At 38.3% G+C, this 15,156-nt stretch overlaps 2 protein-coding genes across 6 annotated transcripts in view; both read left to right on the top strand.

Annotated features, from left to right (window-relative positions):
• LOC136836232 (zinc finger protein 616-like) overlaps positions 1–15,156 on the top strand; it is a 46,866-nt gene that overhangs the window by 18,443 nt on the left and 13,267 nt on the right.
• LOC136836572 (uncharacterized) lies at positions 3,074–14,534 on the top strand. 5 transcript variants are annotated; one of them, XM_067101027.1, is made up of 4 exons: positions 3,524–3,608; positions 10,573–10,867; positions 11,170–11,255; positions 12,299–14,534. In XM_067101027.1, exon 4 carries the CDS (start codon positions 12,398–12,400, stop codon positions 13,697–13,699), a length of 1,302 nt encoding a protein of 433 aa, XP_066957128.1. In that variant the 5' UTR covers positions 3,524–3,608; positions 10,573–10,867; positions 11,170–11,255; positions 12,299–12,397; the 3' UTR covers positions 13,700–14,534. The 5 variants fall into 5 exon arrangements, with proteins under 5 accessions (XP_066957127.1, XP_066957130.1, XP_066957128.1 ...); XM_067101029.1 differs by lacking the exon at positions 10,573–10,867 and having other exon boundaries at positions 3,522–3,608; XM_067101026.1 differs by lacking the exons at positions 10,573–10,867; positions 11,170–11,255 and having other exon boundaries at positions 3,074–3,608.

The following is a 15,156-nucleotide window of genomic DNA, read 5'->3' as shown; positions in this document are numbered from 1 at the left end:
GTCTCATTTAAATGACAGTCCTATATTCTATGCCTTATGGTCTCATTTAAATGACAGTCCTATAGCAGAGAGCCTGTAGTCTACACCTTATGGTCTCATTTGAATGACAGTCCTATAGTCTACGCCTTATGGTCTCATTCTGAATGACAGTCCTTAAGTCTGCGCCTTATGGTCTCATTTTGAATGACAAGCCTTTAGTCTAAGCTTTATGGTCTCATTTTGAATGACAGTCCTTAAGTCTATGCCGTATGGTCCCATTTGAATGACAGTCCTTTAGTCTACGCCTTATGGTCTCATTTGAATGACAGTCCTTTAGTCTATGCCTTATGATCTCATTTAAATTACAGTCCTATAGTCTACGCCTTAGGGTCTCTTTTGAATGACAGTCCTTTAGTCTACGCCTTATGGTCTCATTTGAATGACAGTCCTATAATCTACGCCTTATGGTCTCATTTTGAATGGCAGTCCTTAAGTCTGTGCCTTATGATCTCGTCTGAATGACAGTTGTGGTCTACACCTTATCGCCTCATCTGAATGACAGTCCTTAAGTCTACTCCTTATGGCCTCATTTGAATGACAGGTCTTTAGTCCAAGTTTTATGGTATCATTTGAACGAGCCTTTCAGTCTCCGCCTTATGGTCCCATTTGAATGACATTCCTTTAGTCTATATTTTATGGACTCATTAGAGCATAATCCTTTAGTATTACTTCCAAATTTAAAGCATCGTATGCATCTCTCATGGACTTTGCAATGCTTACCTGGTAAATATAACTGCATCAGTATTTCAGTGTTCCCTCTCGCTGAGGTGAGCATTTTATTACGTAATAATGTAATGTTTCCTCTTACTGTTTCCAGTTTTGCAATCTTATAAGCAGACGGTTTAGCTTAATTAAGTCTGCCCGCACACCTGGCACTAAGTGGAAAGTGGCCGTCCACTAGAATAAACAAGTAAAAAATGCGCCGAAGTTTCTTCGGCGCAAAACCGCGTGATCGAGTTTTCTTCATGAGCCGCGGCCCATGAAGCTTTCAACCACGGCCCATTGGTGGCATGGCCTCTATCGTTGCCAGACGCACGATTATGGCCAACTTTAGCCTTAAATAAAATAAAAACTGCTGATGCTAGAGTGCTGCAATTTGACGTTTGATGACTGGAGAGTGTATGATCAACGTGCCAATTTGGAGCCCTCTTGTCTCAGTAGTTTTTAAGATCTGAGGGAGGACAGAAAGTGTGCGGACGGACAGACAAAGCCATCTCAATCATTTTCGTTTACAGAAAACTAAAAATGGAACATATGTGTTCGTATGGAACACCGTGACCACAGACGAGCCACTAATAGTGAACGACACTAAAAGAATAGATACGAAGTGGCGTATCGGGTCTTTTTCTTGGCCACACCAAGTTACATTTTAAATTTATCGCCTGATTTATACTATGTAATGTTTAAGTAACTTCCAGGAGAATGCTGAATTATGTATTGATAAGAAAATATACACTATATGCAATCCTTCTTCTGTGATTACCTTAAAGTTGCCTCCAGCCTTTCCACACTCGACGCTCACTTCCTTACGTTCCTGTCCTGACGGGATATTATAGGTCCAATTATGGTAATCAGATTGTTACATACTCTTCACTCATCCTAAAATAACTGTAAAATTATTCAGGGTAAGACTTCAAGTAATATATAGAAAAATTTCCCAATAGCAGTCTTTGGCTAATTATCGGGTGTACCCAGTGCTTGCTTTTTCTTTCACTTTATCTTCATTAGCAAAGCACAGACATATTGTACTTCAAACGTATCCATGGTGACACTGTTTGGAAATTCATTTGTGGCCTCCACAGTGTCGCGTCTGCGGCAACAAGCTGATATTATCAGGTGGAAACTAAGTGGTCAGACACTTTCCTCTAAAAAGTGTCTCGTATGCGCACGGCTGATGGGTTTTTCATTCCTTAGGGTCTCGTATATAATTATAGTTTCATCATCTTCTTGGACATTTTCAGCATCTTTTGGGTCTTTCTTCCCATTTTAACAGCTGCAATGTTGTAATGTTAATTTCTTCTCTGCATCCTTTGACTATTTTTTTTTATCTTGTGACGTTTTCTGTCGGAAAACTTCATGCGCAGTTGTACTTATTGCTTACTTTAGACATTCTGTATTTGAATCTCACGAATCGTTGTAGGCTCACTTGATTTCAGAATGAAATTAAATTCTATTTTAGTTTTAGTTCGTTGCTCAATCTCTTTATTTTTTTATTTTGGAACGACAATAGTTCTCTTTTGTTTACTCGTGGCTTTCATTTTCATTTAAAGAAAATTAACATAACAAGAATTTATTTCTCTTATATTTACATAAGTTTCTTCGTTATTTCGATATCCATCCCCATTTCCAGGTTCTCTCTGCCCATTTCATTGTTATTTCAATAAAGACTGAACTGATTTCATGTCACAGCGTGTAGGCATTAATTAAATTTCAGCAGTATGGCAAGCCTTGCATTTACTGTATTTATACAGTGTATAGCTCTAACGTGTAACACGCGTCTTCACAAACATTTTCAGACCCTCTCTTAGAATACAGGTGGCAAATACAAAATAACACAGTTGGCAAATTGAAATTGCAACCACTAGCAAAACAGAAATGCTGATAGTGCATTAATTGCGTATGCTGGACTCAATTTTCTGAATGAACTTATTGAGTTTACACGAGTTGCGGACGTTGATTATTTTCTTAATTATCCATTTGGAACCAAAGATGCGTGTCTTCGTAAATATGTTTCATTTGATTCCTTAAACAGAATAGAAGAAATGGCCAAAAGTCCATGGAAATTAATGAGAAATATCGTGATTTGCCGTAACACGTAAAGGGAAATAGGCATCGACACTTAGACGTGAACCAGTTAGTAAATATGGCAGGGTTTGTTCGTTCGTGTCAGACATGACAAATTAAAGGAAGGGAATGAAGCCCGCATCTTCGAATATTAAATCTGTTGTCTTAGTTCACTGCTGATATTTATTGGGGAGGTCATATCAGTCTTATTCTGAGGCACATAGACCTTTTCCATATTCTGTCTATTGTTGGAACGTAATCTCGCCTCATGTCATATTGCTAAACGCGGGAAATATCTTTTTTTCCCGTACGGTCCGTCATGAATGCATGTGGTTTTTATTTATACATTTGAATGAGATGGCATTCCAAGTCAAGAGCTGCGATCGTTTCGAGTCGTTAAATGTGCAACAATAACAGCGACCTCATCGTGATAGTTGCCGTCAAAATATTTCTCTATCTGAGTCCTCCATGATCCCGTGTTGCCAGTTCTAGCCATCAAAATGGCGTCGGTCATCAATGTTTCTTTGTTCTAGATATTATTAGCATCCGCAAGTGCGCCGGACTCGCCCAAAAATACATTAGATGGTTCGGCATAATTTTTTGACGTCGAAAATAATTTCCTCGGGCGCGAGGACGCCCGGACGATTTTATTTGAGAAATTTGTAGATTTTTAAAAGCTTTTACTGGCAACTTGCAGGAGTGAAGAGGCTTCCGTCGACTCCCAACGTCTTGTGATGAGTGAAATTGTTATTATTGTCGAAACGCCGTCGTTCCTCCGCTACTCGGTAAGAAAACATGTCGACTGTTCAGTTTGGTGTGCTAAAGGCGATCGGGTGTCGAAAGTTAGAGAGAATAAGTCACGAATTAAGCAATAAAAAGGACAACGTGTGATGAGTATTGGGCCACCCTTCTCGGGATAGACGCCACCATTCGCCAGATACACAAATGGCGCTGGCTGCTTCTCCCCCTCGATGCTTTTTTATTCTTTTTCTGTCATTCCCCGAGACTTGGGCGGCAGCTTTAGTTATTAGGAACCGTAACCACAAGGCTGCAATGTGTGTGTGCGACGTCATAGGCCAAGTGGAGTCGGGGCTTTTGTTTAAAAAGGGTATGAACCTCGACGCTGCCAACTCTATGATAGATAACCGAGCCACTGTGTATTTCCGCTGATGCTTATAAAAGAATGAATTACTCTTATATTTAGTATGTTTTGACCTCGTGTTTGACACCACTGCTATATTTTAGTGGCCATCTTGTCTCTTGAATGGTTGGCGACACGTAATCAAGGCCCAGGCCTTAGGACTCACGATCCCCAATGCTCTTGTTATCTTATTCGACAAATCCAAGCTTTTCGACAGGGCCAAAAACTCCCCACCCTTTGTCTGGGTATCGTGGATGGCCAGCCTACCAAACCTGTTTTGAAGCAGTCAGGCCTATGATGACCTAGACCTGTAGCCTAGAGCTCCAGGCTAGGTATATACTTCCTTTTTTATGATTTTATGCCTATAATGTTTATGATATTCGGTTTGGTAAAACCTAAGTTTAGTTGCGCAGCCTATACATTAACTTGGTAAGTACCACTTTTGGGGGGGTCCAGGATAGGCAATCTCCCCCCCCCCCTCCGCCAGGTCAGGGGAAGGCACGTCGACCTAAGTTAGGTTAGGAAGGTAAGATTTGGTTAGGTCAGGACCTCTAGCATATTTATTTCCTGTATGGGTTATTTTACAGAAGACACCAGCTGCCTCCCACTTTATAATTTATATTTTTCTTGGGTAAAACACATCAAAAAAAATTTCTTCTCAATACATAACCTTTGCAAGTGCTTAATAACAGAGAAAGGTAATTAATCAAATTATGACTTAGAAGGTATGACAGTACCAGCCTCCACCCCCTCCATAGCTAATATGGCAAAAATTTAACCAGTACACGCTTCTAGGTTATGATAGTTTGGTATTTTTATGTTCTTTTAGTGCCCTAACATTTCCTAGCCATGTTTGCATGAAAAACCCTAAACGGGTTTTCATACAAAAATGGCTAGCTGGCACCTTTTGAAATGGCTGGCTGGAGTCTTCCGAAAAATTACCACTGCATATTTACGAAAACCGGTTTTTGTAGATTTCCTATCGAGATATAGGCTGCGTAGCTAAATTCAAGTTTTACCCTTGGTTTTGTTTCTACGTTCATCCCCAAGTCCCTGGTAGGCTACTAGCCTAAACATGGCACCTATTTTGCATGTAAACCGGTAGTTAGCGAACCACAGGGATGAGTAGTATAGTCTTCAGTGTTATCCTAAGACTACCAGCCTACTGCTCTCCACCTTAGTTTGGCAATTACCTGTTTATGTGCAAAGTAGGGTCTGTGTTTAACCCTTAAGGGACAGGCTAATTATATATCGTGCAACCCCTCAGACCAGGCAAACTTTTAAGGTCTGCCGATTTAAAAAAAAAAAAAATGAAGGAAAGCGGAAGATATGCATATGCATGTGGTGTAAGAAAAAAAATTCTAACAGATTTTCCCTACCTTCCACAGGAAATTGAAAGTGACTATTAACAACCCTGTGTGGGGCCTCTTTTACAAAACAAGTTATACATGTTTTTTCTAATTTTATTTTGTAAAATTATAATAACAGCTCATACAATGTAACATAACTAAAATCAGTAACAAATTCTTAGTATATTTGTTGTAAAATATTTGTGTAAATTTACTGGGATCAGGATATGCAGTAACTTTTTAGGAGGTATACATGTCTTTTCTAATATATCTTTTCTTTGCAAAATTACAATTATAACTGACATCATATCTTAAAAGAAATGCATTAAAACCAACAGCAATCCCTGGGTATATTTACGAGCAAATAAAGAAAAAGACATCATGGGAGAGAGAGGAGCAAGACATCCCCCCATCAAGTCAAGAACAATACTGACCTCCCCTAGATGCCCACTGATTGAGCCGAGATGAATTCTTAAGTTTCCAAGATTCATTTATAGGCCTTTGAAGTGATAGAAACTTCCCCGCTCAATACAGCCAAATCGTATGGCGTGTAATATTAATACTCCTCGGAGGGGCTCTGTCCACCACCCAAAACCTGTTTTAGATCCCCTCTTGAGGGGATCCATCCACTGAGGGTTAGTAACAGCCCCTTTGGAATGAACCTAAAAAACTTGAGAAAAAGAAGAGAATATCATAATAACGTGAACAAAAGGCCGTAAATATTCCGGTCAGCAACTGGCAGGAACTAGACCATGGTAATAGTCTTCAGAATTACCTATTTCTTTTGTTTATGTTTTTACGTTTATCTCCAGGGGGCTGGTGCTAAACACAGGATAAACTTAGCCTAGCCTATACTAGGTGGTAAAATTGAAGCCCTGTAGCTCAGCAACTACTGGTTTTTGGGCAAAACGGGTGCAGCGTTTAGGCTAGTACCATTCCCTTAGGGATGAATGTAGGAACGTGGGCGAAAGGTGATAAATATCATAAACAGCAACAAATGATTAACATAAAATACAGTAAATAGCTCAGTCGGTGACTAGGCCAGCGGGAATGAGGCCCGTGGTAGTAGTCTGCAATTTTGCTGAATAGGTTACATGTGTGTGTCATTTAGCAGAACCTTTAGTATCAGTGCAGTTGAGATCTACAACATGAGCTGGGGTTTAGCAGACGTTGGGGGTGGCGGGAAATTGCATAATTGTCTACTATAGTGTACTTCGAGACATTAAAGAATTATGGCAAAAATGCTGTATTTGTGTCGTCGCTGGAGAGGTTAAGTGAGGAAGGAAAAGGCAAATTATGCTAGCCTAGGCTAGATATCATGATGAACAGTTTTTTGATTGCAGAAAGGTGAGATAGAGCAGTATCATAATCAGTGGCGGGGCCTATGAACAAAGGTCCTGTTATGCAGGGATAAGTAATATATTCTATAAAATTTTACTGTAAACAAATATCATATCTTGGACTTGAAAATATTTTCATGTTTTAATGTGTTTTGAAAATTTCTGACACTAGTTTCATTAATTGTAAAGCTTTACTTTAACACCAGTACTGCACTCCTTGCATGAGTACAGTTTTCTGTACCAACCCCATTGGAAGGACTGTTAAAATTAAAAAGATAGTTAATATCTCTTGACAGTAACTTTCTGATAGATTTGAGCTTGATTTTTATACTAATCATGTTAAGAAAGATGTAGATCACAGCATAAAAACCATTACCAAACAACAGTTGAAGGAAAATCATGCCAAATATTCTTGGATAATTCAAAGGTCATGAATAGTTTATTATTTGGGAAAGCCAGGGGTCATATCTTAGAATATTTTAGAATGGATACTGCTCGGTAATGTTATGTAAGTGAAATTTTTCTGGTCATTTATCTTATGTTTTATGCATTTCTGGCCATTATTGTATGTACAAACCACTCATTTTTGTGCTTCCTCAACCCTCGGTATTATGACAGTTATTTTTCGAATGGGAGGCCAAAATAAAGTGAATTGCACCGACAGGAATGGTCTAAGATGCTCAGGTTATAAAGTAAGCAGATGGAACAATACATGGATCATGTTTGCAATGAGTGTCAACCATAAAATACATTACTAAGGACAAATCACTCACAAGGCTAATTATAGGGAAGAATCATAACCAAACACAACCAAGGGCATTTCTTCCTTACCTGGCCAGGTTCCTCCCACCTAACCTGAGTATAAGTCATAGAGTAAAATTGCCTGCAGGGATGCATCCCAACCATACTTGGGGTGCTGTTTCCTTTGCATCGTAACTAGAGCACCATGGACTATAAAAGGGAAATACAGAAACTCAAGGCAACCAAGCATGGATGGTTGTAAGTGGCAAGGTGCCACTTCCCTTCCCCCTCTTAGCATTGCCTATAGTATTTGTTCCTATGAGTATACAAACCTTCATTCCTATTCGGATATACCCAGGGAGCAGTCAGGGCTGGTTGAAGCTTAGAAACTAGGTATCAAAATGTGGGAGCCTAACGTTAGCAGTTGTGGGTAACTGCCCATGTACACACAGTATGCATGTCACCAGTTTCTTTTTGACCAGCACTGCAAGTACAAGTAGACGTATTTGGCTCTCTTTATGGTTGTGTTTGAGCGAGATTTATTGATTTGTGTTCCCAGCCCATCTGTGTATGGTGGGCCTGATGGTACCTGAGAATTCTGCATCCTTAGTGCACATATCCAGGTTGTGATTATGTGAGAGGTTTATGGCAGTGTCTGCCACTTGCCCTTACACTTTGTGTTCAGCTTGCAGAGGAGGCCAAGAATGTTCAGTGCCTCCTTGCCTCCCTCCCAGTGAGAGAGAAGTGGTTTAAGAAGGCGGCAAGCAAAGAGGATACCATTTGTGTCTTTAGAAGGCAATATACCTCAAGTATCTCATCTTTACATTCCAGTGCTGGTTCCAACCACTATTCCTCCAATTCTTGTTTGAGAAGGGGATTCCCCCATCTCAGTATCATTTCCTGTTGCAGAACGTGTGGCCTCAGTTGATGATCCCAGTAGGAGAGGCGATTTGCTTTCCCAGCCAGGTCACCGCTTGATTTTACTCGCTGCTCATTAAAGAAGAGATTTTTGGAAACAACAGGTCATAATGAAAATGATAAGAAAAAGTACCACTGGTTCCGTGTTGTTTATGTGGACTTCCTGTTTTGACAGGGAATTTCCACCATGACTTACAGTGCCTCTACCAGGGGAATTAGTATATGCTTGTTTTGCATAGCAACAGAATCCCTGTACAGGGAACTGTTGGAATACTATAGGCAATATCACTGCTCAGCGCCTGAGATTTTGTATTCCTTTGCGTTGCATTGCTGTACAATGCCATCTGCCAATGCCTTACATTTTTATTTTCCCTATGTTAATATTCACTTTTTTTTTATAATAATAATAATAATAATAATAATAAGGGCTTTTGGGTCTTTGGAAGTTTGCATGCAAATAAATTGCCTTAGTTTTTGTCCCATATGATTGTGTGGGGATATCAGGTTAATATATAATAATAATAAACAGGCCATTTTGGTTGTTTGTGGTGCTTTTTTTTTTTAAGAGGAAAAAAGTGTTAGCAGCTTTTGAAATTATATACTTTAGATAAGGCAAGATGGAGGTGAGGGTTGAATAGATGAAACATAGTCCAGCCTTGCCAATTTATATTGTATCTTAGTCATTTTTTTTTTAAACAGGTTTTAATTTAATGCTCTTTGTAATTTTAATGAACCACTGGGTAACTAGCTACTAAAACTCTTGAAGAGAAGTAATGTGCTATATATGTGTGCAACAGTACTTGAATGGTCTGTGTCGATGGACGAGTAAATAAATATGAAAGCTTGATGTTTAGTATGTATTTACTCTACCAGCTCTTTGATTTTGTTACCATTTGTGCAGTGTGTTTCTGGAGAATGCTTGGTCTTGTTTGAAATTATTTTGGGCAGAATCTTTCACTGGGAATGACTTTTTGTCTTGGACTGTAGCCTGTTATTAAAGTGACAGGTGCGTGTGTCAACTTTTGGTATATTTTTTGTATATAAAGATGAATACAGATTCTTATGAATTTACACTGAGTAAGGTTACAGGATTAAAATGATGCTCAGGCAATTTTATTGTACTGCAGTTGTAGACTGTTTTTTATTCGTTGTTAATGTGATTTTTTCAGAATGGTCCAGCTGAGAAACTGGATTTGTCTTTTAACTTTGTATGGTTTACGTGATTTCAATACAAAACCAGTTCCTACTTGAATAGCTAAATGTTCTACTATCACTTTATGTAGCATGAAAAACTGTAAAGTTGAAAAAAAAAGATTTCCAAAGGAATAGTTTCCCTTCTTCCTTTAGGGCATAATCTGTGTGTTTATTTTGCACGTAAATTTCTGTATAATGAGAATGGTTTTTACGTTGTTAAAATGACAGTGGACACTCAAGCCTTGGTTTCTTGTAGAAATAGGTCATTGTCAGTTGGAGTGAATATGTGGCATTTCTATTGCATGTCACAGTGTAGTATGTGTCACAGATAACACTAAACCTCTGGTACTCATTAATGAAACTGCATTAATTTTCTTTGTTTATCGCTAAACTTTCAAAGGCTTAGATTGTCATTGGAGGCGGGGTGCCACATTTTGAATAAATATAGAGCAAAGTCGTCAGTAGAGATTGTTGTCATTATATGTTATAATTGAAATTGAAGTTGTTGTTCTCTAGTGATAAAAGCTTAATTTTTTATCTGTTTGTTTTTGAGTATGGCAACAGTTATGAAGACTATATTTAGGAATATACATTCACAACAGAGTCTAAAACCACAAAAAGCAGATTAAAACAAGATTAGTGAACCTAACATCTCCATGTCAAGAACAGCGAACTCTATGATCCCCATGTAAAGAATGGCCAACCCTTTCTGGTCCAAACTCCAATTCCATATTAGGTATAGTGGTTCATCTACACTGCTTCGCCGTGTTTAGTACTAGCCCCTGGTGCGTCAAATGTATTTTGCCTTGTTTAATACTAGTCCCTGGGGGATCAGATGTCTGGTACCAAAGTGTTCATATCTAGAACAGCGAACCCTATTATTCCCATGTAAAGAATAACGAACCTAGTAATCTTCTTGTAAACAAGGGCGAACCCTGCTGCGAGTGGGTTCGCTGATCTTGACATGATCCTAAAACTTACTTTTAAAAGTGACAGCAAAGTACTATATTTAAATTGTAAAATTTAGACAATTCACTTATCAAGATCAGGTCTCTCACTCACTCAGTGTGGATGAATGGGATGATACTGTTTATTATATCATTCGGAGTAAGTGTCAGAGCCGCGGTTTAACAGATGGAGTTTCACCTTGAGGCAAGCTACCTTGCTTCAGTCATAATTTTGAGCAATTTTGGATTGAAGAAACATTTTCAAGAAGCCTCAAGCTCATTGCTCGCTTAATGGGGCGCACCATCATCTTCAGTAACGTCCAGATATAAGCCGTTTTGCGCACAGTTCAAGAAAGAAGAGGAAAAGTGAAGTTGAAAATGCCACACCTGAGTTTTATTGCTGTTAGTAAACAGGTATTGTCAACATTTAACCTGTTTTTTCTGTGAAGTGATGCGTTGAATTCTTGTCGAGTGTTGTGGATTGTAGTGTAAGATTTCTTAGTGCTGTTAAAACAAAAGACATTATAGCATAAGAATCAGCACTGTTCTGTTTAAAGATTGTGGATGTCACATTTTTTACTGTAGGATATTTGGATCATGAGAATATGTGCTTATAGTCTTCCAATATTTAGAGTTACATGTTTTTGAAATATGGTGCGCAATTTAATAAGACTACTGTGTATGAAAGCAGACATCACGGTGTGTCCTGTTTTCAGCAACCCAGGGGGCCAGCCTTTTCAAGTCTGTTGTTAGTATCACTACGAATAAGGAAGCAGATCCTCTTAAGGGAGGGGATATGGAGGTATGTATCCCTTTTTGGTTTTGCTATCACTGTTTTAAGTGCGGGGTATCTGGGTTGTTTGAAAATCAGGATGCACAGTTACAGCTTTTGAGACAGTGTCTTTTAAGATCTAAACAAGTTCTTCATGAATGTAGATAAAGGTTAGTTGGATATAAATATACTGTATATATGTATTTTACATACATGAATGTATTTGTGTATGTATGTATATATATCATGTACTTATGTATGTACTTTCCCTGTATATACATTTTAAAAGATGTATATATACAACATTAGAGGAACTTGCATGTGTGTATATATATGGTATATATACAGCATTTGATGTGTATACAGTACCTCTTTTATATACACACAAATACACACACTAACGTATGCTATTGAGCATATACATAACAGAATGAATATACACTGTAATGCATACTGTATACATATACATGTTTAAATTATCTTGCATATACAGTATGTTTATATGCATGTATGTATTTTACATTAATCAAACCATTCTTGACAAGATGTGAACTGAGCATCATTGAGTTTTGAAAAGAATATGTATTTATTAGGGGGCCTTGAGTCAAGCATCCTTTTCTGATGCAATGTTTTTGACAGTATGTGTGGGACATCCATTTAACTGAAACTAATTGAAAGTACCAGTAGAAAACAACCTGATATCCCATGCTTGTAAAACAGATATTGAATAAAGATATTTAAAAGAATTGTCTTATATATAACCTCTTCAGAATTATGTCTATGCATGTTTGTATAAATTTAAAGTTCACAGGGTAAAAATAGATGTACAGTGCAGTACTACTGTCCTTGTATTTCCACGTAATAAATCATGGAGTTTAATAGCAAATAGACTTCACATAGGATTTTTTTTTTTTTTTTTTTTTTTTTTTCCTCTCCATGTCATTGAATTGGGTGCAGAACTTTATGCTCATGTTATTTTATATTCATGTATTTTGAAATGAACTTGATAAAATTAGTTGCATGATGTATTATTTGCGAGACTTGAGATTGAACACTTTTGTCTTTCTTTTCAGGTATGCCATGGAAGAGTGGATGCTAGTTTTGGATGAGGATCAACTTTTGTAGCCAATTTTTTTTATCTGGCCAATTAGCCAGTTCACAAAGAAGAAAAAATGGAGCAAGCACAAAATACCACTAGTATGGTGTGGTATAACTACACACCAGTTGATGGCCTTATTACGACAACTAATGCTCCCGTGCAAGTAGAGTTGGGAACAGTTGACATAGCAAGACAAATTAACCAGCAAGTGTCCTTGCAGTATGGTAATCTCCAAGCAGTTCCTGCCCAACCTCAACAGATCATTGTTAGCCATCATCCCCAACAACCCCCAGCAGTTGCTACACCGGAGCCTGCTGTAACACCCAAGCCACCCAAAGCTCGTAAAGCACCCACGAATGGTGAGCGTGTACCTTGTCCAGAGTGTGGCAAAACATTTTCTTGTAATGCCAACCTACGTGATCATGTGAGACTGCATACGGGAGAAAGGCCTTTTATATGTAGCGAGTGCGGAATGACATTTGCTCAGCGTTCCAACTGGAGACTACATAAAAGGGTGCACACTGGAGAACGACCTTATATGTGTGGGATATGTGGCAAAACATTTTCTCGTAGCTCCCACTTACCTGGTCACATGAGAATTCATACGGGAGAGCGACCTTACTCCTGTGAGTTATGTGAACATGCATTTGCCTCTCACCAAGCTCTTAAAAATCACTCCCGCACCCACACAGGGGAGAAACCCTTTGTATGTGAATATTGTCAGACAGCCTTTACTCATAGTTCATCATTATCTTCCCACAAGAAAAGATGTACTGGAGAGAAAAGGAAAAGGGGCAGACCCAAAGGTAGTGGCCGGAAAATGTGTAAGAAAAAACCGTCTGGCAGACCGAGGGGTAGGCCAAGGAAGAAGGGCAGGTACTTGAATCGCAGGAAAAGAAAACCTGTTCGTACTTCTGAAGATGACGACTCCTGTAAGAAGGATTTGCCCATAAAGAGTGAACTACTTTCAGTTGACGAAGAAAGTGAAAACCAAGTAGACATTGTCCAGGCTAAGGAAGAAATTGAAGACATACCCACAGTAGAGGTAGATCCTGACACAATACAGATTGATGGAACTGATCCGTTAGACACACATTCAGAAACTGAAAACATGATTGCGCATGCACAGGAGTCCATAAGTGTTTCGGAAGGACATACAATTCATCATATTGTGCCAGTGGAAGAAGTGGTTACAGTTGCAGCTGCTGCAGCTGGCCTAGACGATACCAGCAGTTTGCATCAAGAAGCTGCTGTTGCGATGGCTGCTTTGCACGAAGGAGCTGCTTTAAATTTAGCTCATCACCAGTTGCCTACAGAAACTTATGTTGAAAGGGACACTTCTCACACAATGTGGTATCCAAAGCAACACTATTAATGTAATCTTGATTTCATCCTTTTTTGGCATATTGTGTTTTTCACTGACCTGCAATTGTTGGTACTCAATTTAGGACGCAAAGAGATGATGATTCCTTACTTTGAGGAGACTATTTCTTAGTATCAATTGCCATGCCCCATTTGGGTATTTAAAATGTTGGTTGTTGATGAGAAGGAAGATACATTTTGTTGCTGTCACTTTCAAAGTGGGATTTTACTGTATGTTTGATTATTTTTATACTATACTAATAGCTGCTTGTATAAGGAAGTTTCACAATGCTATGATAACTTGGAGACTGTGTAGAGTTGTTGAATTTTATAGAACTTTATATTATGTATATTTTTTGCGATGGTGAAGATGTAAATGTGTTTATAGGAAAATCATTGCTGTAGATATATATACATTGTGGAACTTATGCTCACTTAATTTAGTTTAAGGTACCATTCTAGAATGTCTTCATTTACTTCAGTTTCTTTTGCAAAATTGCAATAATTTCAGTCCATCTTTATCATATGTATTTAACAAACTTGAAAGGGAATTACTTTATGATAATTGTTTTACCTTCCAGTATCTATTATGATTATGTAAAATGCTCTCATCTTGTAATGAGTTGGTATTTTAAAGATGGTATGTATAGATTCTTGAATTTGGGTTTTGCCAATTGAAAGTTTTAACAGCATATTTTTTCAAGCTGAAACAGGTAAATTTTTAAGTTTAAAAAGAAATTCAAAAGCAGATTTCTGTAGTTCTGCAGTCACAGTGAATTTAGTTACATTTAGGTCTTATTTCATTTATACTGTATCTTTATCAATTACATTCTGAGTCTTTTTATAAATGTTATATTATTACATTTCCTTTGTTACATAGGGTGTTTGGAATTTAAGTCTGGTATAGAGTACAGTATTGAGTGCCTCAGATAGCTATTAAAATTTCTTTCTGAAGGTGTGTTTTTCGAGCTGTCGGTGTGCTTGGATGCAACATTGGCTACATAATTAGTTTGTTGGCAAAGGAGCATATCCATAACATTTTTACAGCCAGTATTTCTCTCTCTCTCTCTCTCTCTCTCTCTCTCTCTCTCTCTCTCTCTCTCTCTCTCTAGTTCTTTGTTGGGCGAGTTGGTAGAGTTGAGGGCTAGCACTCGCTAGGCCCGAGTTCGAGTCTCCGGCCGGCTATTGAAGAATTAGAGGAATTTATTTCTGGTGATAGAAATTCATTTCTCGCTATAATGTGGTTCGGATTCCACAATAAGCTGTAGGTCCCGTTGCTGAGTAACCAATTGGTTCTTAGCCACGTAAAATAAGTTTAATCCTTCGGGCCAGCCGTAGGAGAGCCGTTAATCAGCTCAGTGGTCTGGTAAAACTAAGGTATACTTATTTCTCTCTCTCTCTCTCTCTCTCTCTCTCTATGTAAACCTCAACCCTTTGAGATTCCGTAGTGTCCTGCAAATTTCATCTTTC

The sequence above is a fragment of the Macrobrachium rosenbergii genome, chromosome 56 (genome assembly GCF_040412425.1).
Source record: "Macrobrachium rosenbergii isolate ZJJX-2024 chromosome 56, ASM4041242v1, whole genome shotgun sequence".
In the NCBI taxonomy this organism is placed as follows: domain Eukaryota; kingdom Metazoa; phylum Arthropoda; class Malacostraca; order Decapoda; family Palaemonidae; genus Macrobrachium; species Macrobrachium rosenbergii.
This window is presented reverse-complemented; position numbering and strand designations above follow the sequence as displayed.

Bases quoted from the DNA above. Each gene is read 5' to 3' on its own strand.
- LOC136836572 (XM_067101026.1), top strand. From the start codon at position 12,398: ATGGAGCAAGCACAAAATACCACTAGTATGGTGTGGTATAACTACACA.